The following is a 26,808-nucleotide window of genomic DNA, read 5'->3' on the forward strand; positions in this document are numbered from 1 at the left end:
GTTGCTCCTATTAGAACGGGTCCTGTAGCACTGCATGGACCGCGACGGACCGCGACTTGTCAGGCTGACAAGTCGCCTGACAAGTCGCGGTAGTGTGAATGGAGACTCATATTGTTCAAGCATACATTCACAAACACATTTATAAACAGTTTCAGTTTTATGTACTCGACACTTGGGTCTCCCTAGAATCCCCCTAGAATCTACCCATTGATTCTTCACAAACTATAGGAGGCATAGGGAGGTCAAACATTAGCTTTTGTCAACATTACATTTTTTTTTTCAATGATATAATAAGAATGTAAGTATATGTATCAGTTTATCCAAAGTAGGTTGTCTACTTTGGTATTATACCTCTAACCTATCTACTGCTGCTGCACATCACTGCTTTGTGTATAGTATCATTAAATAAGGCATAATTGGTAATTGATTGAGGGGATGAACAGATGTTAGTGAACTTTAGCAAAACTAATTTTGTGTTCATTCTATCTGCTAATCACTCCAAAAGTTCATACATGTAAATGCAATGCATTCTTATGACATAACTGCTGTTTTTCAATAGAGGCATTATTAAATACAATTTAGATATTTTACTGTTTACCCATACAGTTTAAATATCTACGACAGGATGTTAAGGGTCTGGGCTGCCATCCAACCACTTAGTCGGTTAAATAATTTTTTATTCTGTTTGCATCGTGTACTAAGTGAAGAACCTTCCTGTATTTTCAGCGCACTCCAAAGGAAACATCCAACCGGAAAGACCCATAGACACACCTTTTTACATGGTGACTGTGAGTTTTAGCAAAGTTCAATAGGGAGTGTGTAGGTACATAACTTAACAGGGGGATGAGGAGACATGGCCATCAGATTCAATAGGAATGCCTGGAAATATGCAAAAATATACTCACAGTCCCCAGCAGGGTAGTGCATCTGAACTCTCAGTCCAGCTACATAGGTGTACTGGGTCATTATGTACTCAGGACTGAGGATAGCTCAGAGATCCCAGCTGGAGACCGCTCCCAGTGTGGAGGACCGAAGGTCTCACCCAGGGGTCAGAGGTGCCCCAGTCAGGAGCCAGGAAAAAGAGGGTCTCACCCAGGGGTCAGATGATCCAAGCCAGAAAGCAAGAGACAGCGGATCTCACCCAGGGGTCAGAGAGCCCCAGCCAGAAGCTAAAAGACAGAGGGTCTTAGCCAGGGGTCAAAAGTGCCCCAGCCAGAAGCCAGGAGACAGAGGGTCTCACCCAGGGGTCAGAGGGGCCAAGCCAGAAGCCAAGAGACAGAGGGTCTCACCCAGGGGTCAGAGGGGCCAAGCCAGAAGCCAAGAGACAGAGGGTCTCACCCAGGGGTCAGAGGGGCCAAGCCAGAAGCCAAGAGACAGAGGGTCTCACCCATGGGTCAGAGGGCCCTAGCCAGAAGCCAAGAGACAGAGGGTCTCACCAAGGGGTCAGAGGTGCCCCAGCTAGCAGCCAGGAGACAAGAGGTATTGTTGCTGGAGTCAGGGTGGCTCCTATGAGGGTGCTAGGAGAATCCCAATCCAAAGGCCAGAAGTGGACACTGTGACTAAAGGTTAAGAGAGCCAAAGTGAACCAGGAAAGCTGGACAACACAGTCAGAGGAACTGGTAAGAGAATGAGCGGTGCTGACAACAAGCGAGCCAGGTGGTTCGGCATTTTCATTGTTTGGATTTTGTATGGAAGAAACCCCTGCGTATGTGAACTTTCTGTTTATTAAATAAAAGTGGGCTGCCAGGCCTTAAAAATACAATTTGTGACTGGCGCAACTCATTGTAAATGCACCATAAGCTTGAGTTTAATCTCCCCAATGCCACACCAACTTAATTCTCGGACAATTCTGTACTTTTCCCTGCCAGACAGCACTGCCAGGTAAGTAATTTTACAAGTCTGCATGAACAGACTCCTGACATGTTACAATATACAGCACTAATGTAATTGAAAAAAAAAAAAGCTGCAACTTTAGCCTAGTAACTTTGCCTAGGCTAAAGTGATGTGATCAGTTGTCAGTGAACATTCTATGCATTGAGATAAAAAAAAAACCTTCTGTGTGCAGCAGCCTTCCCAGCCCCCCCACCAATACTTACCTGAGCCCGCTCTTAATCCAGCGATGTTGCACAAGAGGCTGGGCTGTCTGGGGCTCTCCCTCCTCATTGGCTGAGATAGCAGCAGGCGCTATTGGCTCCCGCTGCTGTCAATCAAAGTCAGCTAGCCGATGAGGAGAGAGAGGGTGCGGGCCAGGCCGGGGCTCCGTGTCTGAATGGACACACAGAGCAACAGCTCAGCTCGGGTGCCCCCATAGCAATCTGCTTGCTGTGGAGGCATTAGGCAGGAGGGAGGAGCCAGGAGCGCAATTAAGGGACCTAAAAAGAGGAGGATCTGGGCAGCTCTCTGCAAAACCATTACACAGAGCAGGTAAATATAACAGGCTTGTTATTTTTAAACCAAAAAAAGAGACTTTAATATATCTTTAAGGTAAGAGGCATTGGCAGGGGCTGATAAGTGTGAGACATATGTGAACTGCATACATACCAAGATTTACGTGTTAGTGTCATCTCTGAGCCAGCATCTCAGTCCAATTATGGATCATGCCTAAACAAAAATGGCTTTGTCCCTCTGTAGAGAAAAGTATATAAAGTTGTCTGGGCCCATGACAGTCACATGGCACACATGGCAGTCAGCTTTGGGTATAGCTTTGCCCTTGGCCTGAAATGTTGATGGAAATATCCATGGCATCTTAAAAATGAAAGATCTTTTGAAGACAACTATGGAAGTCAACATATTCAACAAAACCCCCCTAGGTTTAACCTAATTCACCTACATAGAAGCATGACATAGGTAGGTGAGCCAGGTTATTGGCATCACAGCCCTGCAGGGGATGGAATCTGCTTTTCATAGCACAATGCCAGCAGGTATACCCATATTACACAGGCAGTACAGCTGCAGCTCCTTAGAAATGGAGGACTCTACTTTCAACAAATATCAATCTTGATTTGCTAACCAACTCATTCTACGGTAGAATTCAGCCTTTGAAACTATAGCCCATCCATTTTTGTTATTTCTGCCCCTTCATCTGTGACTGGATAACAAGAGCTATGAAAGAAGATCTGCGGGCCTCCCATAAATCGCTTCATTCATAGCACAGTGTCTTGCTTTAGAGGATGGATGGTGAATGGTACAAATGTAACTTCAGCCACAATAACAATACATACACAGAAAACAGTACTTTCAGTACCTTCAGGAAAGGCAACCTTCCAGACTTTCTCTGGAGTTGATGTCTTTTTATGACACAGACACAGTCTGTCTATAAAAATTCATGTTAACCACTTAAGCCCCGGAAGATTTTACCCCTGACCAGGGCCTATTTTGCGATTTGGCACTGCACGACTTTAATGGACAATTGAGCGGTCGTGCGACGCTGTACCCAAATGAAATTGACGTCCTTTTTTTCCCACAAAAAAGAGCTTTCTTTTGGTGGTATTTGATCACCTGTGCGATTTTTTGATCATGCGCTATAAACAAAAAAATAGCGACAATTTTGCAAAAATAACAATATTTTTCACATTTTTTTATACGAAATTCCCCCCAAAAAAAATGTAACAATCAAAATTTTTTAACATTTTAGGCCAATTTGTTTTCTGCTACATATGTTTGGGGAAAAAAAATCACAAAAAGCGTATTTTGATTGGTTTGCGCAAAAGTTATTGCGTTTACTAACTAAGGGAAAGATTTTTGTCATTTTTGTTGTTTTTTTTTAACAAGTAATGGCGGCGATCTGCGATTTTTTTGCGGGACTGCGACATTGCGGCGGACAGATCGGACCCTTGACCTACATTTTTGACACTTGTGGGGTACCAGTGACATTTCAACAGTAATCAGTGCTATACATATGCACGGTTACTGTAAAAATGACACTGGCAGGGAAGGGGTTAACTTTATTTGAGAAAGAGAGGTTAAGTGTGTCCCTAGGGGCGTGCTTCTAACTGTGATTGGATGTGGCTGTGTGTGTAACTGCAGAGAAATACGATCCTGCATAGCAGGACCGTATGATCTCTGCTGTTACACAGGGGAGAATGACAGGCAGCTTTGTTTACATTAGCCGCCTGCCTTTCTCCCTCTGTAACCGACGATCGCGAGTGACCGGCGGTCATTGGGTCCGCCGCTCACACGCGCACGGGGGGGCGTGAACGAGCCCCCTAGAGCCTCACAGGCTAGTGACGTAGTACTACGTCGCTTTGCCTGTGAGGGGCTGACTGCCGACGTAAATAGTCGTGCGGTGGTCGGCAAGTGGTTAATTAGGATATCCACATGAGTGAAAATACTTAAAGTGGAAATAAAAGCAAAACTTTTTTTTCAATTTTGGGTAGAGTAAGGGAGGGTTATAACCTATGTCATTATTTCTGCCCTCTGTGTCCCATTGGAGAGATTTCCTTTCACTTCCTATCCCATAGCAAAAACAAAAAAACCAGAGGAAATCTCTCCGAAGTGAAGGAATGCCTGGTTATCATCACAGTCATTAGAACTTTATCCCCAATGGAAGGTCCCCTGCTTCACCTGTTTGGGCAACAACCCAACATGCATGATTCCTTTCACTCTCACTTTGGTATTAATGGCAAACAGAACAAACAGAATGGGTGAATCTCTCAATGGGCACACAGACAGCGATAAAAATCTGACAGGTGGTTTAATCTCATTCCACTTATACTATACTGTATAAGCTGGCAAGATATTAGAGACCATTTGGACATGCTTGCACAATCCAACCATCTCATGATGACTAGGCATAGGCGTGCGCACAGGGTGTGCTGGGTGTGCCTGGGCACACCCTAATCACCTAGGGCACATTAGCATTATCGCTCTGTTTGCCAGTGAGGAGATGGGAAAGATCTCCCTCGGACCTGCTCTGTCATAAGAGAAGTGCCACACACTTCTATTTCACTTTGCCAGCAGGGAGAGTAATGTACCGGGGCCATATACATGTAGGCAAACACATGCATGTGTATTTAAACTTTGGGGTGCACACCCTAATGCAATAGGCTGCGCACACCTATGCTTCTAGGACAGTTTCTCTCAATTCGGCAGAAAAAGTGGAAAAGCAAAAGGGGAGGATGGAGCCCGAGAAAACAATTGTGATAGAACAATTTGTTCTCACCTCTTCAATCATTTTGTTCATGTATTTGTGGCTGTCAGGCACTGCTCCACAGACTTTGGATGCTTGCAAGATTTGGACAAAAAGGCTGGATTGTGAAAATGTTGTCTATAGGCAACTGTAAGTTTTTGAACTTAAAGATATATTTGATGGTTGTCTCCTTTATCTGTGTATGTCATTCAGCAATCTTCAGTGTAAAGGGAACCAGCAAAGACCTGCTGCTGATTAAAGCCCTTTTCACACAAGCGTCTTCCATTTTCGATGAACAGGGGATCTGTCTGCTGATCTGAACAGATGATAGGTTCGTGTCCCCTTAAGCCTCGTACACACGCAACGATTGTTGGCCGTGAATATTCGGCCAACGTCCGATCGGCCGATTGTTGGCTTGTTAGTATGATGCTTCTGACAACCGACTGCGAACAAAATCTGGTGTGCATGCTATAAAATTTTTCTTGGCCGTCAACAGAACGGCCGATTGTTGGTCAGTCAGTACAGATTTCGGCAGACAAAAATCAGATGAGCAAGACTGGGCATGCTCAGAGAAGAAAAAACACACGGAAAGTAAACCAGCACATGACATCACTTCTGAAGTTGGTTTTTGTTGGCCGAGAAAATTTGTCTGCAGTCTAGAGCACATTTCAACCAACACAACAACACTGGACAAAAGACGGCCGATCGGTCGGCCAACAATCGTTGCGTGTGTACGAGGCTTTAGTTTATGCAGAGCGGACATGGACAGAGCCCGCTCAGCTCTATGATCCACCTATTCTGATCCAATTTGATCCACCTACATGGAGGAGAATTGTTTCCCTTCTGTTTGTTTTTAGCAGACCGGATCAGGGGTAGGCAGGTGTAAACGGACTTGTGTCAGTCCATAGGGGTGAATGGACCATCCGATCAAGTCCGTCTGAAAAACTGAAAGTCTGACCCTTTCAGAAGGGGAAAGGGGCCCAAGAGTTACATAAGTATTACATTAACTAATACCGAATATTACAAAGTTGCTAAAAATAACAAATAAATTAAAAATATGATCATTCGTAATATGATCATACATGAAATATTGCCATGTTAAAACATTTGTAAAACTTGTCCATAATTGATCAGCTGTCAACAAATTATTCGTGGGTTGTTGTTCCCTCTCTCTCCCGCTGTAGAGGGTTATAGAAGACTGGTATTAAATCAGATTCTGGTACATACAGTATGCTAGTTCTGCATGAAAGTAAATGCAGTGGTTCTTAATGAATACACAACAGGTTTTAAAGATGCTTTTTCAAAGATCAAAACAATTTTTTACAAATATGATGGCAATCCTGATCTTTAACTAAAATAGAAATACCTTAGAAATTAGAATATCATCTATCATTTCTTGTGACAGCTTCTTTATGCCCTTGGTAAAAAATCACTTTAAACATTCACCGAAGCACATGAGTATGAAATATGACCGGTCTGAGTGGTGTAAATTGAAATGTCCTGGTAAGGAAGCCACTCCCTCTGTGCAGCTGATTTACACAGGTACAATAAAACCCTGTCAGTCATCTTTACACCTGCCTCTTTACTAGCTTCAGGTAGAATCAGAGTGTCTGTATTACACTGCATTTCTTCAAAGGGCCCCTTACCATTAAAATGTTACTACACCCAGGACCCTGCATTTACTATATCTGGTCCATCACAGTACCCAGAACATGGAAATGCAATTATTTTAGTTCATATAAATGGCTAAATACCTTTTCTCATTAGCAGTTTAAAGCAGTCTTGTGACTTCTATCAGTGTCTGGTTAAATCTTGTAGGAGGAGTTTTCATTCTGCGCTGACTGTTCTATCAGGATGCAGGACCCCTGAGCCTCTATCTGGACTAAGCTGATTGGCCCTGTGCTGATCACATGCATCCTCCCTCCCCCCCCCCAAAAAAAGAAAAACAACTCTCTAGCAATACACAGCAAACTGAGCATTTGCAGCCTGTCCTCTGGCTCTGTATTATTAGGCAATATATTGGGGACAATGGAATAAAGGCCTGTACACACTTGACGAAAATCGCTGATGATCCGGAAGTCTTTGTTCCTAGACTTCCGGATCATCAGCAACTTCAGATCATGCGCAGTCCTTTGTATCTGATTTTTCGCGGACATACTGCATACACATTAAATGAAAATTGGTTGTGCTGGGACGGACAATAAAAATTTTGGTGTTTGTCTCCCCGTTTTTTTTATTCGTTGAAAATGTCGGCATCGGCTGCTGAAAGTTGTGTACACACTAGCCAAAAATTGTACAATTTTACCTTGGATGGGAATTTTCGGCAGATATTCTACTAGTGTGTACCCCAATTTAGGATCAGAGGAGATAGGATTACACAGCCTTTTTACACAATGCAGAGGTTTAACCCCTTACATTCCACAGTGAGTAAACAAGCATGCTTTACTACATTTACAGACACTTTAGGGGAATGTTCACACTGAACGCAGGTTTTAAATTGTGCATTTCAGTGCAAGTTCGGGGTTGATTTGAAAGACATCTATGCGGGTTCATGCACAGATGTCTATTGAAATTGCCCCCTGAAATCGCCAAAAGTAGTGCAGGGACTACCTTTGGAAATCGGTGCGGCCTTGCAAAGTCGCCGTCACACTGATTGGGACAGTGCCGGCAATAGGCTGCGATTTGGCATGCTATTTGACATGTCAACTTGCATATCAAATTGCGCCGATGTTAACGGGAGCTAAGGCCTCATTCACATGGCCATACACCAACAAGAATCGGCATACAACTGTGCAGGAATCACAGGTGCTTGCGATCAGCCACGGCTAGGACACCTGTACAAAGCAATTACAGACTGATATGCCCTAGAAGCTGTTTCATAAGGCCATTGCATTTTAAACAAATGTATCTTAAAAAAAACGAAAGTGCCGGTTATAAAATAAAAAAAAAAAGTAAACTTCACACTTTTAATCATGAAAAATAATTTTTATGAAGTAAATTCACTAACATACTTGAGTAATGGTAAGAAATGAATATTGAGCTTGTATGTAGTAAACTAACACAACAACAATTCCTGCACCTTCACACCATAGGTTAGTCCAAATTCCTGCACTTTCACAACTCAGCTTAGCCCCAATTCCTGCACCTTAACACCTTAGATCACCCCAATTCCTGCACCTTTACATCTCAGATCAGCCCCAGTGCTTGCACCTCCAGACCTCAGATCAGTCCCAATCAGTGCACCTCCAGGCTTCAGATCAGGTCCAATTCCTGTTCCTTCAATGCCCAGATAAGCCCCAATTCCTGCACCTCCAGACCTCAGATCAGTCCCAATCAGTGCACCTCCAGGCCTCAGATCAGGTCCAATTCCTGTTCCTTCAATGCCCAGATAAGCCCCAATTCCTGCATCTCCAGACCTAAGATCAGCCCCAATGCTTGAACCTCCAGACCTCAGATCACAACAACTTCAGTACCCTCATACTTCAGATCAAAACAATTCCTGCACCATTACACCTCGGATCAGCCCCAATTCCTACACCATCACACCTCAAAACAACCCCAATTCCTGCACCTTCACACCTTAGCTCAGTCCCAATTCCTGCACCTTCACACCTTAGATTAGTCCCAGTTCCCGCACCTTCATACCTTAGATCACCCTAATTCCTGCACCATCACACCTCAGGTCAGTCCCATTTCCTGCACCTTCACAACTTAGATCAGTCCCAATTCCTGCACCTTCACACCTCAGATCAGCCCTAATGCTTGGAAGGGTAATTTTGAATAACATTCAATTACAATATGGCTTATGTCATAATTATATATGCTATATAACTTTTTTTTTAATTTAAAATGTTTTTTTTCCCAGTAAAGTGTAGTTACCCCTTAAGTGTGCTTTATCAAGGCACAGATTCACTTTACACTGGGGTTTAACTGGGAGCCTTGTGTCTGTTTGGGATCTATTATCACAGCGTCTCCTTCTGTTCCTATCTGGTTTTACCTGGATTTAGATTTGCAATTCCAGGGTTTGCCTGCAACATTTTCTTGTAGTTAAACCTGAGACTAGCAAAAGCTAGGATAGCAAAAGATACGCTAGTTTTCTCTAAGTTTCGCTGCACATGAATGGTTGAACTTCACCCAGCCGACTGCTGCTGCTAGTTATTGGAGGAAGCGTGGAAGGGGGGGACCCGCCCGGGGAGGACCCGCCCAGCAAAGAAAAAATCCCTTGAATTACCTCTAGTATCCAGTTTTTATCCCCACAATTAAAAGGTATCTTAGATTTCTTTAATTTTGTGAATCTCCAAGAGCATTCAACATTATATTTCCATATGCTATACATAGTTATTTTAAAACAGCAAGAATATATTTAGTGAGGTATCTAGAAATTTTATACAGTCAGTCACCTGTGGCAAATTTGTTTGCACAAGATCATATTAACATAATCTGACATCAGCTGTATGTTAAACAAAGTTAAAATACCAGAACATTCAGGGAAGGAGATGTTGTAAACATTGCAAATAAATTCAAATGAGGGTGGAAGCTGTACCTTGTATTTCTGTCTCCGGCACATGGTAATACAAGATTGTATTGTCTGTTTATTGGATGTCTCACTCATGCCAGTCAAAGGAGGTGGATTTCCATGGTCTTTGAAGCATCCCAGATTCCCAGGCACTGAAAAATAATTACAAAGCTTTAGTTTTTACAAAGTAAAACTTGGAACATTGTATATATAGCCCTTGTGGGATTTTCAGAGAGAAGAACACATCAACACAGGACAATTATAGCACAGTTAGTCCACAGCCTCACCCTACAGAGCAGACAGATTCCATAGTGGTTGCATAACTTTACACCTAGAATAACTGTAGCTGATGGAACTAAATTATATGCTTGGAATCAACACAACTGCTCGGGGAAGAGACACAGAACACATAGAATAAACATTTGCTCTTTAAAAGGCTTCAGTGTATGGTGGCCTCCATAGGGATAAAAGAATTGTATAGAATAGATAATTTAGTCATATGCTGGAATCCAGATAGCAGCCACTAAAAAGCTAGTTGTCTAATTTGAACATTCTATGTTGACAGACAGCCACCAACCAGACTCAGACCTGCATTGGAAAAATAGAGCTGAAGAATAAAATGTTGAATCTGAGTGCTGCAGAAATAGGAAGAGTTAGTCCGGCCACCGCATACCGAGCCCGGCCTGAGTGGTTAGCAGGTAAAAGCAGCTTCAGCTCGCTTCATCCAGGCCACATCCCCAGCACGTTTTGCCTCATCCCTGGGGATTTGAATCTATCTGGTAGACAAAAGGAAGTGCAGCAATCTGACACTGTAAAAAAACCTTATTACAAAAAAGTAAGCCAATTATAATGTGCTCACATTTTACTTAGATATGAGGCACTCTATATACAACCATCATAGTGAGAGGGAGCACTGATATTGGGGCCAGCGGTGCAGTAAAGATGGCAGATGAATTTACTTCAACCACCTCCTTGTAGCTCTTCTGCTGCCAGTTCCTTCCCAACTAATCTGTCCTGTACAGACAATACAATTTTTTTTGCTTTTATTGTAATTAAGTTTTGTACTGCTCCAGATCATGTGCTTCATTTTCCTTTTTTGCCTTTCAAGTAACCTGCATTAGCCTGTGCTCTTTGAGGATGGTTACATTCTGCTCTGGATTTCCAGAGACTCTCTACACTACATTTATAAAATGAACTGTATGTTCCAAGGACTACTTATAGCATGGAACTAATATGTTGGTTTACTGAATCTGATTGGTAGCTGTGGGCCAACACAGATCAGGTAGGTAACAGTTTCACTTGTGAGGGTGAGCACATAGAGTAATGCCATGTTTACCAACCATATCTAAGTAGATGGACACCCAATAAGCAATACTGTCCTGTTACAAAATGCAGGTTATCTATCAATAGGTAACATCACATTTTGAAGCCGGTATTTCAGACTTAGTCAACACAGTGGTCATGTTACATGTAAAACTACTAAAAACATGTATGTGTATATGATATTTGCTTTAAAAACACTGCATTGATTCTTTGTGTATCATGTAACACTCCACACAAGGGAAACAGCAAAACATCAGGTCACAACTATGAACATATTAGTGTTCCTGGAGAGCCTGGAAAATTCCTCATAATCTAACAAGTAAGCAGCCTTCAGAAGGGTATCTGCCCTGTAAAAGCATAGGCAAAAAAACAATGTACTATAAACAATGTTCCAATTTTGGCTTGTGCCTCCAGTAAAGAATTTTCCCTAATTTTGTCTGCATTAAGAGAAACACAAACGGCATTAGGAAAAAAAAAAAAAAAACATGCATGTGTAAATGGATGTTAAAACACAAATTTACACGTGGAGAAAAGCATAACAGGGTTTCTCAATCAGAGTTCCATGGAACCTTAGGGTTTCTCCAGAGGATGCTAGGGCATTGAGCAATGAGCAATTTCTGCCTCTCAGAAAAGTTTCCACTGACACCATCTTTTTATCTATCTGTAAGAGGGCAATTCTTCCCAATGACCACAAGTGTAAGAATTATTCTTCCTACTGACCATCGCACTAATGTAATATTAGTTGTGGATATAGTATTTTTAACTGAGTTTCCCTGACACTGGAAAGTTATTTCAAGGATTCCTCTGTGTTGAAAAGGTTGGGAAATGCTGATATATATGTACATTTCTGCAGGGGCAAAAGTCGGAAAGGGAAAACTAAAGGGAGCAACCACCAATGGGGTCTATTTATCAATATTTTCAACCAAGATTCCAATATCTTCCACATACCTCCCAACTTTCTAAAAATATACAGAGGGATACATTTTATTACACAGTATGTAGGCAGAGGGTACATCCCTGCTATGGCCCCTGGGTTGCATGGACCCTAAATACCTAATATGCAAAAAATGATTTGCTAAACCACACAAGTGCTTTTTTTTACCTCTATTTAGCTTTTATATTGCATTTTTAAAATGACTATTGTAGACCAAAAAGAGAGACAACTGAGGCTGCACAAGGGACAAAGGAATTTGGTCTCAAAAGGGGCACAGTCCACCCAAATTGAGGGACAGTTAGGAGCAATGTCTTTCATCTAATATTCACACAGTTTATAAAGGGTGTGAATCTTAGGTGAAAGTTGTGTGACTCTTGATTAAAAACATTGATAAATAACCCCCAATGTTAATAACAGGCACCGATTCTATACCTAATTACAAGGATAACTTAACTTGAAATCTCCATATGTACTCTTGAGTTGCAATAAGAGAAAGCAAACTAACCGCGAACTGCATTTTTTTTTGCTAATGTTACAACTAATGATGAAAATAGGTGTAAATCATCTGCTGCGTATATATTACCGGAAAAACAAATGCTCAAACAGCTGGTATATTTACATGGGAAGACCGTAATGTTTCACAGTGCAAAATATTTAGTAATCCTAATTATGAATGGTTAAGTTGTTAATAACTAGAAATTTTTTTTCAGAATGATGAAGCTTGGTAAGTTACATTGATATTTGCACTAGATTTTCATCTTGATGCATCTAGGCACATATGAAAAACAAATGAGTTGTGTCTTTAGGTAGACACTGTAATTGTCAGTGACTGTGACATGACTATCTAATTGAAAGTGCATGTTCTGCATTGCAGTATTCTGAACACATTTTACTCTACTTGGATCTCCGAGTCACTCTCCAGCTGGACAGAGCTGCATTACCAATCCCAACTCGCTGCTTTTTCTGCTCTGTATCACAAGGTACTTGACAGTTGCCACATGATTCTTTCCTTCACCCATCTCTGCTGGGATTTCCAATAAAAAAAATTGTCACACCGATGGGACAGTTTTTGATTATAGACAAATCTCATGGTCAGGAAAGGCAATTTGCAGGCTTTGCTCTCTTTTCATTGTCATTGTATCATCAAAGATCATTAGAGATACAAAGATCATCATTTGTATCATCAAAGATCTTTATTTTGAATTGTTTTGGAATGTGACACAACTGTCTTGACTATATATCCTGTTTTGAGCAAATATATTATTGGCAAATAGTTTTCCCCAAAAAATGGTTAGCTTTCTTTAATACAAATGAAGCAACAAAAAGGTACTGTTATCCATGGCAAACACTAAATATTACGCTTCATTTCCAATCCTGCAAATACATCTAGAATCTGATTGGTTGGTAAGGGAACTTAATTAACCTGCATGTAGGTTTTATCAATGAGACCTAGTGTTGTATACTTTATTAAATGTCACTCTTAATCTTCACATCATTTTGTTTCAGGATATCAGAGTTGTAGTATTTTGAAGGGCTCCTGGGATTTGACTCCCCACCAATCCCTTTGTCCACTGGAACCCCCAAAAATAACCCAGTACTGCCGGGTGTGGGGAAAGAACATTATTCTTTCCCCTTCATAGCCCCACAGTGTAGTATCTGATGGCCAATAACCAGGCCTTAGCTGTCAAATGAGCAACATGTGTGTTTGCCGTGATTGGGCACAGAGGAGGCTTGCTTTAAACCTTTAAACATTAACTATAAAGTTACAGAGTATTTATAGTGTATACATTATTATTATTATTATTATTATAATTATTATACAGGATTTATATAGCGCCAACAGTTTGCGCAGCGCTTTACAATGTGGGGGAAGACAATACAGTTACAGTACAATTCAATACAGGAGGAATCAGAGGGCCCTGCTCGTTAGAGCTTACAATCTAAAAGGGAGGGTCAGGTGAAACAAAAGTCAGTAACCGAGGGGGATGGGCAGATGGATAAAATGGAGGTAGAGTTGTTAGGTGTGGGTAGGATAGGCTCCACTGAAGAGGAGGGTTTTCAGAGATCGCCTAAAAGCTAATAGAGTAGGAGATAATCGGACAGATAAGGGTAAGGAGTTCCATAGCATGGGAGGAGGTGACAAGGGAGCTAGAGAGCAGCAGGTTTTGATAGGAACGAAGAGAGCAAATAGGTTGGTATTTTGAGACTAGGCTAGTGATGTAGTTGGGGGCTAAGCTGTGGATGGCTTTGTAAGATGTCGTTAGTATTTTGAATTTGATTCGTTGGGTGAGCGGAAGCCAGTGGAGGGCTTGACAGAGGGGAGTGGCGGACACTGGAATTGTGTACATACATACATACAGTATATATTATTTATTTGGATAGAACATGGGATGGTTAGAACCCTTTCAGGGTTTTCTGGCCAATTATGCTCTATCCCCCTGGAGGCACAGCAGGAAGTGAGATAAAATCTCTGTAAAGTGATTGGAAATCCCATTAGACAGTTGTTATCAGAACAGTTGCCCCATTAGAACATCTCCTCTCACCTACTATTCCAGTGCCAACTGTAAAATATTATATTTACCATAGCTTTCGGCATCAAGGACAGGTTTCCCCACAGCAGGGATACTGATAGCAATAAAAAACTGACAAGGCTTCTAATCCTCCCCTACTCTATGCAAACTTAGGAAAAAAGTTTTTGATAAATATACTGTACAGTGCTAGTGCAGGGTTAAGAGCTGGGGTCATATGAATGGTTAAGCATAAGTTCCATCGTCATTTGTTTTCAGCACTGCAATGTACCATGGGCCTTGACTTTTTTAATCATTCCACAGCCCTGATAGATATGTAGTTCATTAAGCCACAGTTATGTTCCCCACCTCTACTGCCTGAGGCTATTAGATAATTCTGCTACATACCAGAGATTATTATATACTATAAACAAGTCAAATTGAATGACGCAGCACCATTTACAGTGTGTTCATGGATCATTTTACCGCTCTTAGTTTATTAACAGATTTTAACACACATCAATTGGATGTATGTCAGTAAAATAAACATAGTAAAGAAGAGCATTTATTGGCTCTAGAAGAACACTTGGGCTGAATATTTTAACAGATACATAATGTCAGGCACATTGAAGGTCCAAATGGATTATCACACTACAGAAACATGATGTACTAAAGCATGTCTGTCTGCACTCACAGTCACTGGAGTGAAACCCTCCTGTGTATGCTTTAAGAGCTCTGTCCACCAAAAGCTTTGATCTCTGCAAGCCTTTAAGAATCTCGCTCTGTGTCTTAGATATTTGTCAGTATGACCACTGACACAAACCAAAACAGCAGATATTGTTTGATCTTCTCCAGACTTTGATATGGCTATTTGGAAAAAATTTGTATTAAAAAAATGTTGTTTTGTTTATATATATATATTGCCTAATGAAGAAACCTTAAGAGTCAGACTACTCAACACTAGGGATGATCGAACTTTTCAAAAGTTCGGTTCGGCCAGAACATCCGAACTTCCCGAAAGTTCGGCCCGGATTTCAGAACCCCATTGAAATCAATGGGACCTAAACTTCGGTAATCAAAAAACACAATTCTGAAGCCCTAAAACCCAATAAATGCCCCTAAAAAGTGCCTAGGGTTCTGGGTAATGGCCCAGGGACTATTAATCACACAAAAAAAAGTTCTTAAAAATTGTCATTTTTGATAGAGAGACAATTATTGAAAAAAAAAAAAGAGATTTTTGGATTTTGACTTTGGATTTAGTGTCTGGGGGGGTCTAAAAAGTGTACCTGTGAAGTTTCAGCTCTGTAGCATGTCCAGAACCATAAAAAAAAAAGATTGTTTGTATTATGTCACTTATAGAACAGGGATATGGCTCCGCTATTTTCACACCTTGCCGGTTTAGTATCAAGCGTTTTTTTGGGCATTTTTGGGGGTTATTGGAGGCAGGCATAACATCATTTTCTGTGTAGGGGTATATATACACATACTTATATGTATATATACCCATACACATATATAGGTGTGAAAGTAGCAGAACACTATACTTGCGCTAATGAAATAATTAACACCAATATGGCTCCGCTCCTATCACACCTATATATGTGTAAGTGTAAAATACATATAAGTGTGTGTGTATATATACCCCTATACAGAAGTTCAGATGTTTTGCATGCCTCCAAAGACCCCAAAAAAATGCCCAAAAAACCCTGCAATAACACACCTGGGCGTTTTTTTTTTTTTGGCGCGGTCGTTTTTTTGGGCATTTTTTTGGGGTCTTTGGAGGCATGCAAAACATCTGAACTTCTGTATAGGGGTATATATATACACACACTCACACTTGTGTGTGTGTGTATATATATACCCCTATACAAAAGTTCAGATGTTTTGCCTGCCTCCAAAGATCCCAAAAAAATGCCTGCGCCAAAAAAAACACCCAGGTGTGTTTTTGCAGAAGGCGTTTTTTTGGGCATTTTTTTGGGGTCTTTGGAGGCAGGCAAAACATCTGAACTTCTGTATAGGGGTATATATATATATATATACACACACACACACTTATATGTATTTTACACTTACACACATATAGGTGTGATAGGAGCGGAGCCATATTGGTGTTAATTATTTAACCGGTTGCCGACCGCCGCATGACTATTTACTGCGGCGGTCAGCCCCGGCCAGGCAGAGTTTTTTTTTTAAAGCCCGTGGCGTGTGAAACACACTCAAAAGACTTACACCCAGTGCATAAAAAAGTGCACACATGCAAACGTGGAAACACAAAAAGTGCACAGGGTGTGCGAAATGGTCTTCCCTCCGAAGAGGTAGGACCCTAACCTCGATCCCCCGGGGCGCAAGACTCCTGACAGGGATTTAAGGTACTTACTATGGTCTGTCTGGCCGAAACCAGACAAACCCCATTCTCCAGGGGGACTGCCGAAACAGCCCACCCCAAGTACTTGGTGGGGCTCCCCCAAAGGGAGACCCCATGGGAGAGGGCGAACTAAGCCAAAAGGCCATATCCATCCCCTCCCAAGACTCAAGGCTGGGCCCGAGGACCCACACCCTACAAGTCGTGCAAATAAAGAAAAAAAGGTGATAGTGCAGTGTACAAACTACAAAGAAAAAGTCACAAACAAACAAAGAAGTGGGGGAAGGGGAAGTGGGGAAAGTGCAATGGTGCCATGTGAGGAACCAAGGCAGGCCTTCCGGCCGGAATAAAAAAATTCCACTGGTGCGAGCCAAAAGGCCTGTCCCAAGAGGCAGGTGTGAAAAAGGTGTGCATGGTTCAGTGACCAAGGTGCCGAAAAACTCAAGGCGAGCTGCTCCTCACCAGTGAGAATTAAGGCACCCCTTGGCTGCCACCCCAGGAGCACTTACAACACAGGCTTTTTCAATCTCAGCCCCCGGCCAGACCGAGTGTAGCCTATCCCCACCAGCAGACATCAGAACCTGGACAGCTTAGAGAGAGCTTACCTACCACTGGGGACAGGCCTTTTGCAAGGCCAGATCAAAACCCAGGAGAGAAAGCCCTCCCCTCGCCATCCTGTTCCTCAGCCCATTACATCCAGGAGCAGTTCCACCGGCCACCCAGTCAGACCGGCTTTCCTGCTCCCTTCAAACTGGTTAGGACAGTTCAACCCATTCGAATCAGAAGGCGGCGGTCCCCACATGCTTTCCCAGATTACCTACTCCCCATACCTCAATACTTAAAGCGCTCCGGGTTTTGGTTATACTGGTACTAGCTGAGGTCCATACCAACTGATAAGAACAGATACTACACTTGATCTTAGCCAAAAGGCCGAGATGCCCCAAAAAAATGCCTGCAACAACACACCCGGGCATTTTTTTCTGGCGCAGGCATTTTTATGGGCATTTTTTTGGGTTCTTTGGAGGCCGGCAAAACATCTGAACTTCTGTATAGTGGTATATTTATATATACACACACACTTATATGTATTTTACACTTATACATATATAGGTGTGATAGGAGCGGAGCCATATTGGTGTTCTGCTGCTTTCACACCTATATATGTGTATGGGTATATATACATATAAGTATGTGTGTATATATACCCCTATACACATGTTCAGATGTCATGCCTGACTCCAAACATGTCCTCAAAAAATCCCTATAAACGCCTGCAGCCAAAAAGCAGGCTGACCGGTGAGAAGCCATATCAGTGCTCTGAAAGTGACCTAAGAGAAACGATCTTTTCTCTATAGCGGTCACCCTGATATGTAAGGGTTTTGTCACCCTGCCATAGCAGTCAGAGTAAGTTAACCCTACACTACACTACGGTCCCCTTACACTTAACACTTTCCCTACAGAAACTGAATAATTAAAGCTAACTATAGTGGAAAATAGCACCCTAACTACACTAGATATCCCTTTCCTCACACTAATAATTGCTAAATGACACTTTGTAGCAGAAGTAACAGAACTGCTTCCACTCTCTTCCATGTCCCTGTATAACAATGCTAGGAATTTGGCGGGGGCTATCTTATATACTGGGGGCGTATTTACTACTGATTGGCCTATGGATCCCCTAGTCACTCCAATCACATTCCTAGCATTCTCCTGCCCCCTCAATTGGCTTTTACTGATGGTTCTGGTCCAATCACTGGCTTTTAAAGCCCATTTCCTGAACCATTGCATTTTGGTCAGTTCTGGTTGCCGAATTCCGAACGCATTCAGCAAAAAGTTCTAAATTCAGCCGATCCTCGAACAGCCAATGTTCGGGTCGAACCGATGGTCGACCCGAACCGTTCGATCATCCCTACTCAACACTATTAGTTCTCTGTGGGTAGATAATGGAAGCTTTAATCACCCGCTATGTGTAACACTTGACTGTGAACTTTCCATTCAGCCCTGCATCCAACCACTGTCCAAATCATGCTGTGTCAATCTCCACAACATCTCCAAAATATGCCCCTTCCTAATCAATGACATCATAAAGCTCCTAATTCACTCCCTGGTATCTCTCACCTCAATCATTGCAACTCTCTCCTCATTGACTTACTTATACACAGGCTATCCCCCCTTCAGTTCTTCATGAATGTTTCTGCTAGACTCATCCACCTTACCAACTGTTCAGTGTCTGCTACCCCTCTCTTCAAATATCCCCATTGGCTTCTGCTCACCCAACAAGTAAAATTTTAAATACTAACAAAAACATAGAAAGCCATCCTCAATTCTTTCCAGAGCTACATCACTAACCTTGTCTCAAAATACCAACCAAACTGTTCTCTTTGCATCTTCTTAGACCTCCTGCTCTCTAGATCTCTTGTCAACTCTTCCCATGCTTGCCTCCAGTACTCTCCAGAGACACTCCCATCCTCTGGAAAGCCTTACTTCAATCTGTCTGACTATCTACCTACTACATCCACCTTTAGGCGATCACTGAAAACCCTTCTTTTTAGAGAAGCCTATCCGGCCTCCGCCCAACTACTAAATTTGTATACTCTCCATTAGATCATTCCCCACAGTTTTTACCTTTTGTATCTTTCGACCCTCCATCTTAGATTGTAAGCTCTAATGAGCAGGGTCCTCTGATTTCTCTTGTTTTGAATAGTCTTGTAACTGTACTTTCTGCTTTCATTTTGTAAAGCACTGCATAAACTGATGGCTTTATATAAATTCTGTGTTATAATAATAATAATGTTTTCCGAACACGTTGGGTGGACCCTGACTTTGGAGTTGGGATTTTTGTTGAGCCTGGACCGGCTGAGTGATATCAGCCAACAGCGGGCTTTAGCCTGCTGTCAGCTGAAAACGGGTCACAGGTGTGAAGAACTAAGTGATCTCCTGTGACCTACAGGAGAAGTAGAGCCTAAATAGCTTTCTTTTGCAGGAGGTACTTATTTAAAATGATCAATCTAGTGACAGAATTGCTTAAAAGGTGCACTTACCCTTTAACTATTATGTAATTGATTGTCTGTGTAAATGTAAATGCAAGGCTATTTATAGGAATCATACACTGGAACAAGATCCTAAGAGGTTTCGGTATACGTAAAGAAGGGTAGACTATACTGGTCTACCTTTTCTTGCAAATGAAAGTATAGCCCTGGAACTACTGAATGTTACCATGCATGTATCACAGTAGGTTACAGTCTATTCATTTTTGTCTTCAATTAATATATGTCATTGTTAGACCTGGGATGTCTCGCAGCAGTCTTTCAAAGCCTTAGCCAGGCAATTTTTTACAGACAGTCAAACTATGTTGCTCTATCCAGGAAAATTACCTAAAAGGACATGTGCTTATATGAATAAATGCAAGCACTGAAATTGCGATGTAGAAATAATCACTATGGCATTGACATACTGTAAGTATAATCACAGTAGCACTGGAAAGCAAATTCACTGTGGCATATTTAACATATTCATATGGTACACTTGTTTTAGAAAATATCAGACTTTAATGAAAACTGCAGTAATAATCAGCCATATCAGCTATGTCACAGGTCTGGCAAAGTTAGCAAATCCTAACAGATTGTTTCCCTAATATTTGGGAATTTCTGTTGTTTGCATTAATATGCATATTAGGGTTTTACAGGAATATAATAGACAGAAAAGAAAAGTACAAATCTAGTGGGAATTTTTTTCTGACACATCTAAAGATATTGGCTAGAGACAGTAATGATCTCATATTTATCTCAAACAAATGAGGACATGGTGATATTCAATGCTGTCCAAAATGTCTACTTAACACCCTTCCTGATAGGCCAGAATAGCTTCAATAGCAAGCACTGTCCTTGAGTTATTCCCTATGGATGCTTATATCCTATATATCCAATTCATGAATGCCAAGTTAAACTCATCAAGCTGGCAAGGCGGGGGAACCATTTAGTACAAGTCTGGCTGGCAGACTGGTACTGCTAGAACTAAGCTCTTGTAGATGCATCCAGACTTTTCTATGCTTACCCAGGTTTATGCAGCACATTTGCAAGATTGATGGGGTTACTCCGGGTAATATCTTTCCACAATCATCTTAACTTAGTGATCCCTTTTATCCCGTTCAACATCACCTATAGCATTGAGCTGATTTATTTCCTGAATACAGAGGTCATTTTCAAGGACGCATTCAGATTTATATAAAAAATCTACCAAGAATAATCTTGTCTTACAATGGCTTCTATCCCAAGGGTGTATGTAATTCTGCAACATGCAGCCAATTTTTCTCCATTAAATGTATTATGAATGACGCTTCAGCTTTGGAGCAAATTCTATCTAAAATTAAAAGAGGATTCTCAAGCTAGGGGTTACTCTAAAGAAATTTTAGATAACAAATGTGCTGTGATTTTAAATAAACATGATTCTACACAAAGCTCTACTTATTGTCCTCTCAGGATAATGTGTCACAATATCACATACTATATATAACAAAATGTATTATCCATTGTTAGGAAACATTGGTACCTACTAACAAGTATACCCCAACATCGCTGAATTCCAAAGCTATCCAGTTCAAGATTTTGGATCCAATTGAATAATCAAAGTTGATTTAGTGAAGTCGAAATGTGTTCCTCCAGTGGCTAGTCACCACGTTTGTAGTGGAAATTGAATAAAAAAGAATCATTGCTTGAAAAAGTGTTCAGGCATGTTGAAAGGCAAGAGATTTGTGATCACCAGTCATTTTATCTGCCATTTTAGAATGCTAAATGTTTAAAAATGCCCACATGGATTGACATACTTGTGGCCCCAACATCATAATAAATTGCCAGTAAAACATTTTAATCTGCAGTATGCGCATCTTGAACCTCATCTGAAATTATGATGATTGATCACATCCCAAAACTGAAATGGGGTGGAGTGTCCATCAACATATTGAAGAAGGGAAAGGTGAAATGGATATACAAGAAAAGTAGATGCACTGCCACCTTTTTGTATGAACAGGGACAATAACCTGTTTACTTTTTTTTGCATTATATATTTATTGAAATTGTGTATCACAGATCACATTAGGAAAATAGAAAAATACAAATTCTACAAAAATACAACTGCCAAAAATATCAATATTCAAAAGAAAATAGTCAAGGCTGCCAGGTAGGCTTTATGATATCAAACAGGGTTCTCAACAATATGAGATGCCTGTGCCTGATATCACACATCACAAGTTTCAAATACATTACATAAGTTATCTGTTTATACTTTTATAATGTATCTGTATGCTGTTTTTATCTCAGTGATCCATAAGGTACAATTTATGTACAAAAGTGTTTAGTTTCTCCTCGGTTTATTATAGGAGAACAATTTTATATTGTTATCCTATAGCAAGGTTCATTGGTAACTATGGTAATGGGAAATTGCATTTAGGAGTTCTCTTATGGGATTGAGAATATTTATTATTTCCTTTGTAGTTTCCCAGAATTTTTTCTTACTACATTTGGGATGTGTAGGGTGAAGTGGCTGGTAAAAATGTTCATCCAAAGGACTTTTAGAACCGTTTAATGATTAAGAGCATCAAATACAGCCAACACATTTTGTTGGCTGTTTCTGATGCTCTCGACCATTAAAAGTTTAAAAAAGTCCTTCAAGTGAGATGATCCTTTGTACCAGGACCTCCTCAGTATACATGCAAGAAGTTACAGTGTTGTGGGCTCTAGAACTCTCCATTTGTTGCTATCAGAAAGGTAGCAGCCTAGGACCAGAACAAGGTCCACCCATACTATATGCCAATCATGGATCTGCTTCTTTGAAGGAAAAATCGTTTTATGGTAGAGCTATTGGAATGTATTTTAACTTCTATCATTCTAGCGTTATCACACACACATCAGGCTTTTAACTACTTTTGTAATTGCTCACTGCTTCTCCTAGAAGACTGTACAGATCTACATTCAAAGTATTCTCCAGTTTTCCATTGCATATGACATTCAATTACAGATATTCTGATCCATGTAGTGTGATATCCTCTGGCTTCTTGCTTCTTCTCTTTAAATAAATATGTGTCGTTTTCGCCAAAACTAGAATTGACCCATCAGACAGGACTACCATTAGTTTTCTCTAAAATGTAAAGGGTTATCATCTCAGAAAAAATCTTCCCTGTCTACATTAATTTAGTGTAGTGTATATCCTCTGGTTCTCCATATGCTATAAGTGGCGATGGGTAAGCGTATCCTGAGATGAATAAAGGACACAGGATTTTGTCATGCTAGCTCATAGTGAATAATGGCCAGCCTGGGGAATATACACATATCCATTAAGATTGCACTTTTAGATGTTTTATGGGGCTATTTTGAAGGGAGTAAAGTAATTGAGGAAGACTGTACAATTAAACATAGCTATTAATACCCTGTAATATTCTCAGCCACAACTATAAAAACGTCTCCACAGGTGGTTTGTAAGACATATCATTAAAATCTCATTTATGGGTTTAAAGTGTATTATGATATTCTAAAAATAACTTTCAGTTTTGTTTAAATAAAGTTCCATTTTGAATCTGATGTTGGATTTGGCTCTGATGCTTGGAGGACAGTTTTGTAATACTATCATGTAACAGATGAAGGACCTCTTAGAAGTAACATTTTACTCAGCCCCAAATGATGCGCAATTATTCCATGAACAATCAGTCAGCCTTATTTAATGGAAACCAATCAGGTTAAATGCCTTTAAAATAATCTAGTGGCAAACTCCCACTGCATTCCAGTGACACTAAACATTGGTTTAAAAATATATACAGTGCTTTGCAAAAGTATTCGGCCCCCTTGAACTTTTCGACCTTTTGCCACATTTCAGGCTTCAAACATAAAGATAAAAAACTGTAATTTTTTGTAAAGAATCAACAAGTGGGACACAATCATGAAGTGGAATGAAATTTATTGGATATTTCAAACTTTTTTAACAAATAAAAAACTGAAAAATTGGGCGTGCAAAATTATTCAGCCCCGATAAGTTAATACTTTGTAGCGCCACCTTTTGCTGCGATTACAGCTGTAAGTCGCTTGGGGTATGTCTCTATCAGTTTTGCACATCAAGAAACTGAAATTTTTGCCCATTCCTCCTTGCAAAACAGCTTGAGCTCAGCTAGGTTGGATGGAGAGCGTTTGTGAACAGCAGTTTTCAGTTCTTTCCACAGATTCTCGATTGGATTCAGGTCTGGACTTTGACTTGGCCATTCTAACACCTGGATATGTTTATTTGTGAACCATTCCATTGTAGATTTTGCTTTATCTTTTGGATCATTGTCTTGTTGGAAGACAAATCTCCGTCCCAGTCTCGGGTCTTTTGCAGACTCCATCAGGTTTTCTTCCAGAATGGTCCTGTATTTGGCTCCATCCATCTTCCCATCAATTTTAACCATCTTCCCTGTCCCTGCTGAAGAAAAGCAGGCCCAAACCATGATGCTGCCACCACCATGTTTGACAGTGGGGATGGTGTGTTCAGGGTGATGAGCTGTGTTGCTTTTACGCCAAACATAAAGTTTTGCATTGTTCCTTGTTCTTCATGATGCTCTCTGCGCTTTAAACGGACCTCTGAGACTATCACAGTGCAGGTGCATTTATACGGAGACTTGATTACACACAGGTGGATTCTATTTATCATCATTAGTCATTTGGGTCAACATTGGATCATTCAGAGATCCTCACTGAACTTCTGGAGAGAGTTTGCTGCACTAAAAGTAAAGGGGCTGAATAATTTTGCACGCCCAATTTTTCAGTTTTTTATTTGTTAACAAAGTTTGAAATATCCAATAAATTTCGTTCCACTTCATGATTGTGTCCCACTTGTTGTTGATTCTTCACAAAAAAATTACAGTTTTATATCTTTATGTTTGAAGCCTGAAATGTGGCAAAAGGTCGCAAAGTTCAAGGGGGCCGAATACTTTCTCAAGGCACTGTATATATTTATGTATGTATTCATACAGTATAACTAAAGGCAAACATTTTTGTAGTTTTGGATAGGGGGGAGGGGGTTAGAATCCTTGTCAGTTTTTATTGTTCTCTGTTCCTCCATTAAGGAGATTCACCCTCTCTATTTTTCCTGTTTAACATTATCACAGAAAGTGAAAATAAAAGAAAAACCCAAATTTTGGGTTATTATTATTATACAGGATTTATAAAGCGCCGACAGTTTATGCAGCGCTTTACAACAGTACAAATACAATACAGTTTAATACAGTAGGAATAAGAGGGCCCTAAGAGCTGTCCCCAGAAACGTATTAGAGGGGAAATTTTCCAATGGGGGCACTAGTTCTGTTGACCTGGGGGTCCCCAAGGAATTCTCTTCATTCTCAGGGATTTCCTCTCACTTCCTGTTTGGGTATGGGACAGAAAGTGAAGGGATATCCCTGCAATAGGACACAGGCAAAAATAAATCTGACAGGGGTTATAGCCCTCCCTTGCGCTATCCAAAATGAAGAAAAAAGTTTTGCATATAGTTCTGTTTTAACTCAAAAAAGTACTTCCTATTGCTCTCAGCCTCCTCCAAATTTCCAAATTCCTTTTTATTTTATTTTTTTGCTGCTGTGATTTGACTTCCTGTTAGAGGGTGGCTATGTTCTTTTCTTTATGATCACGCTGTATGTAGGAAAGTATCCATCACTTTTTTCATGAAAAATAGATTACAGGGCCATTTAGTAGTGGATATGTAGGGATTCTTTTTGAAGAATAGGAATAAAATTTAGTGTAACTTTATGTATCTACTACATCTAATAGGCGATGGAATAAGCTTGTACCTTTTCTGCAGTGAGGTCCCCTCCAGTGCCACCCGAAGCCTTTTAAAATTTCTATGCAAATAGTCAACTCTACAAAGTTTGTTTGTGCATATTCATAGACATGTCACCTATCAGATGAAAATGTTTGGGCCATATGTCTGGTAGTATAAGCCTTGGGCTTTGCACGGTAATATGGGGTGTGTATAAACTCATTTACTAGGAACAGGAGAAGCCTGAGGATGATCTGGTTGCACTGTAAGGCAGGCCATACATGATGCGATTATCTGTGGTTGCAGGAAAGAAAATATCTCAATTTCCCCATCAACATAGGGAGCCGTCCCTGCCGGGAGAAAACAATGATTACTGCTAGTGGCTACAGCCGCTGGCAACAACCGTATATAAAAAACCAACATGCTGGTTGTACTCAAGTTGATCGATGGATCGACTTGGGTACAATCAGCCTGCCAATAGATGGTTCGAATCTCGGCTGGTCCTTGCTGAACTAGCCAAGATTTGAACCATCTATGGCAAACTTAAGGGCCAGTTCACACAGTGTTTTGATTACTGCATTCAAAACACACTGCATTTGCGATCTGCAGAGGGTATCAGTATTAAGTTAATGACACTCCAGACACAGGTTGCAAACACAGTGCGTGTGCCCGCACCAGATCAAATAGTAAAATACCATGCAATGCGGTTGCAGTTAGTTTCCAAAAGTAGTGCAGTGTGATACAATTTCAGCCCATTCAAAATAAAAAGGCTGAAATTGCACTGCACAGAACTGCATGTAATTCACACAGGAATGCCAGCGTGTTCCAGTGCAATTCCCAGTGTAAAGTGGCCCCAAAGGTTCATTGCTGCAGGAAAGGTATGATATGATGTCACCTACCAGATAAAGTCTTTAGTTTATGAAGTGAGAGTTTGACACTAATGTTTAGCCATTATTCAAATAATGGTTCAGCCATGTACAGTAGGGTAGATTGTTCATGCAAACTCCTAATTACTTCATACTTCATACTTTAAATGCATTCATAGTTTCTGAAGGTACAAGGTGATTTAAATGGCTCCTGAGAATTAGTGAAGCTCCTTTCAACTATCCTGGGCCTGTTTTGTGGCAAAAAAGCTTCTCATTAGCCTGATTATTTTATGTTTTTTTACACTAAAAAAAAAAAAGACAGCAAAAAAAGTAAAAGTATTTAACGTTATATATATACAAATAATTAAATCATAATTAAATACATTAAAAAAAGTATAAG

General features: G+C 40.7%; 1 protein-coding gene across 1 annotated transcript in view; it reads right to left on the reverse strand.

The window, feature by feature from the left end:
- The window catches only part of KREMEN1 (kringle containing transmembrane protein 1), a 220,679-nt gene that overhangs the window by 47,936 nt on the left and 145,935 nt on the right, over window positions 1–26,808 (reverse strand). The window contains exon 4 of the mRNA XM_082266021.1: window positions 9,672–9,796. Within this exon, the coding sequence (XP_082122147.1) occupies window positions 9,672–9,796 (125 nt within the window). The remainder of the gene's footprint in view (window positions 1–9,671; window positions 9,797–26,808) is intronic.

The sequence above is a fragment of the Pelophylax lessonae genome (genome assembly GCF_965119305.1).
Source record: "Pelophylax lessonae genome assembly, chromosome: 1".
NCBI lineage: Eukaryota > Metazoa > Chordata > Amphibia > Anura > Ranidae > Pelophylax > Pelophylax lessonae.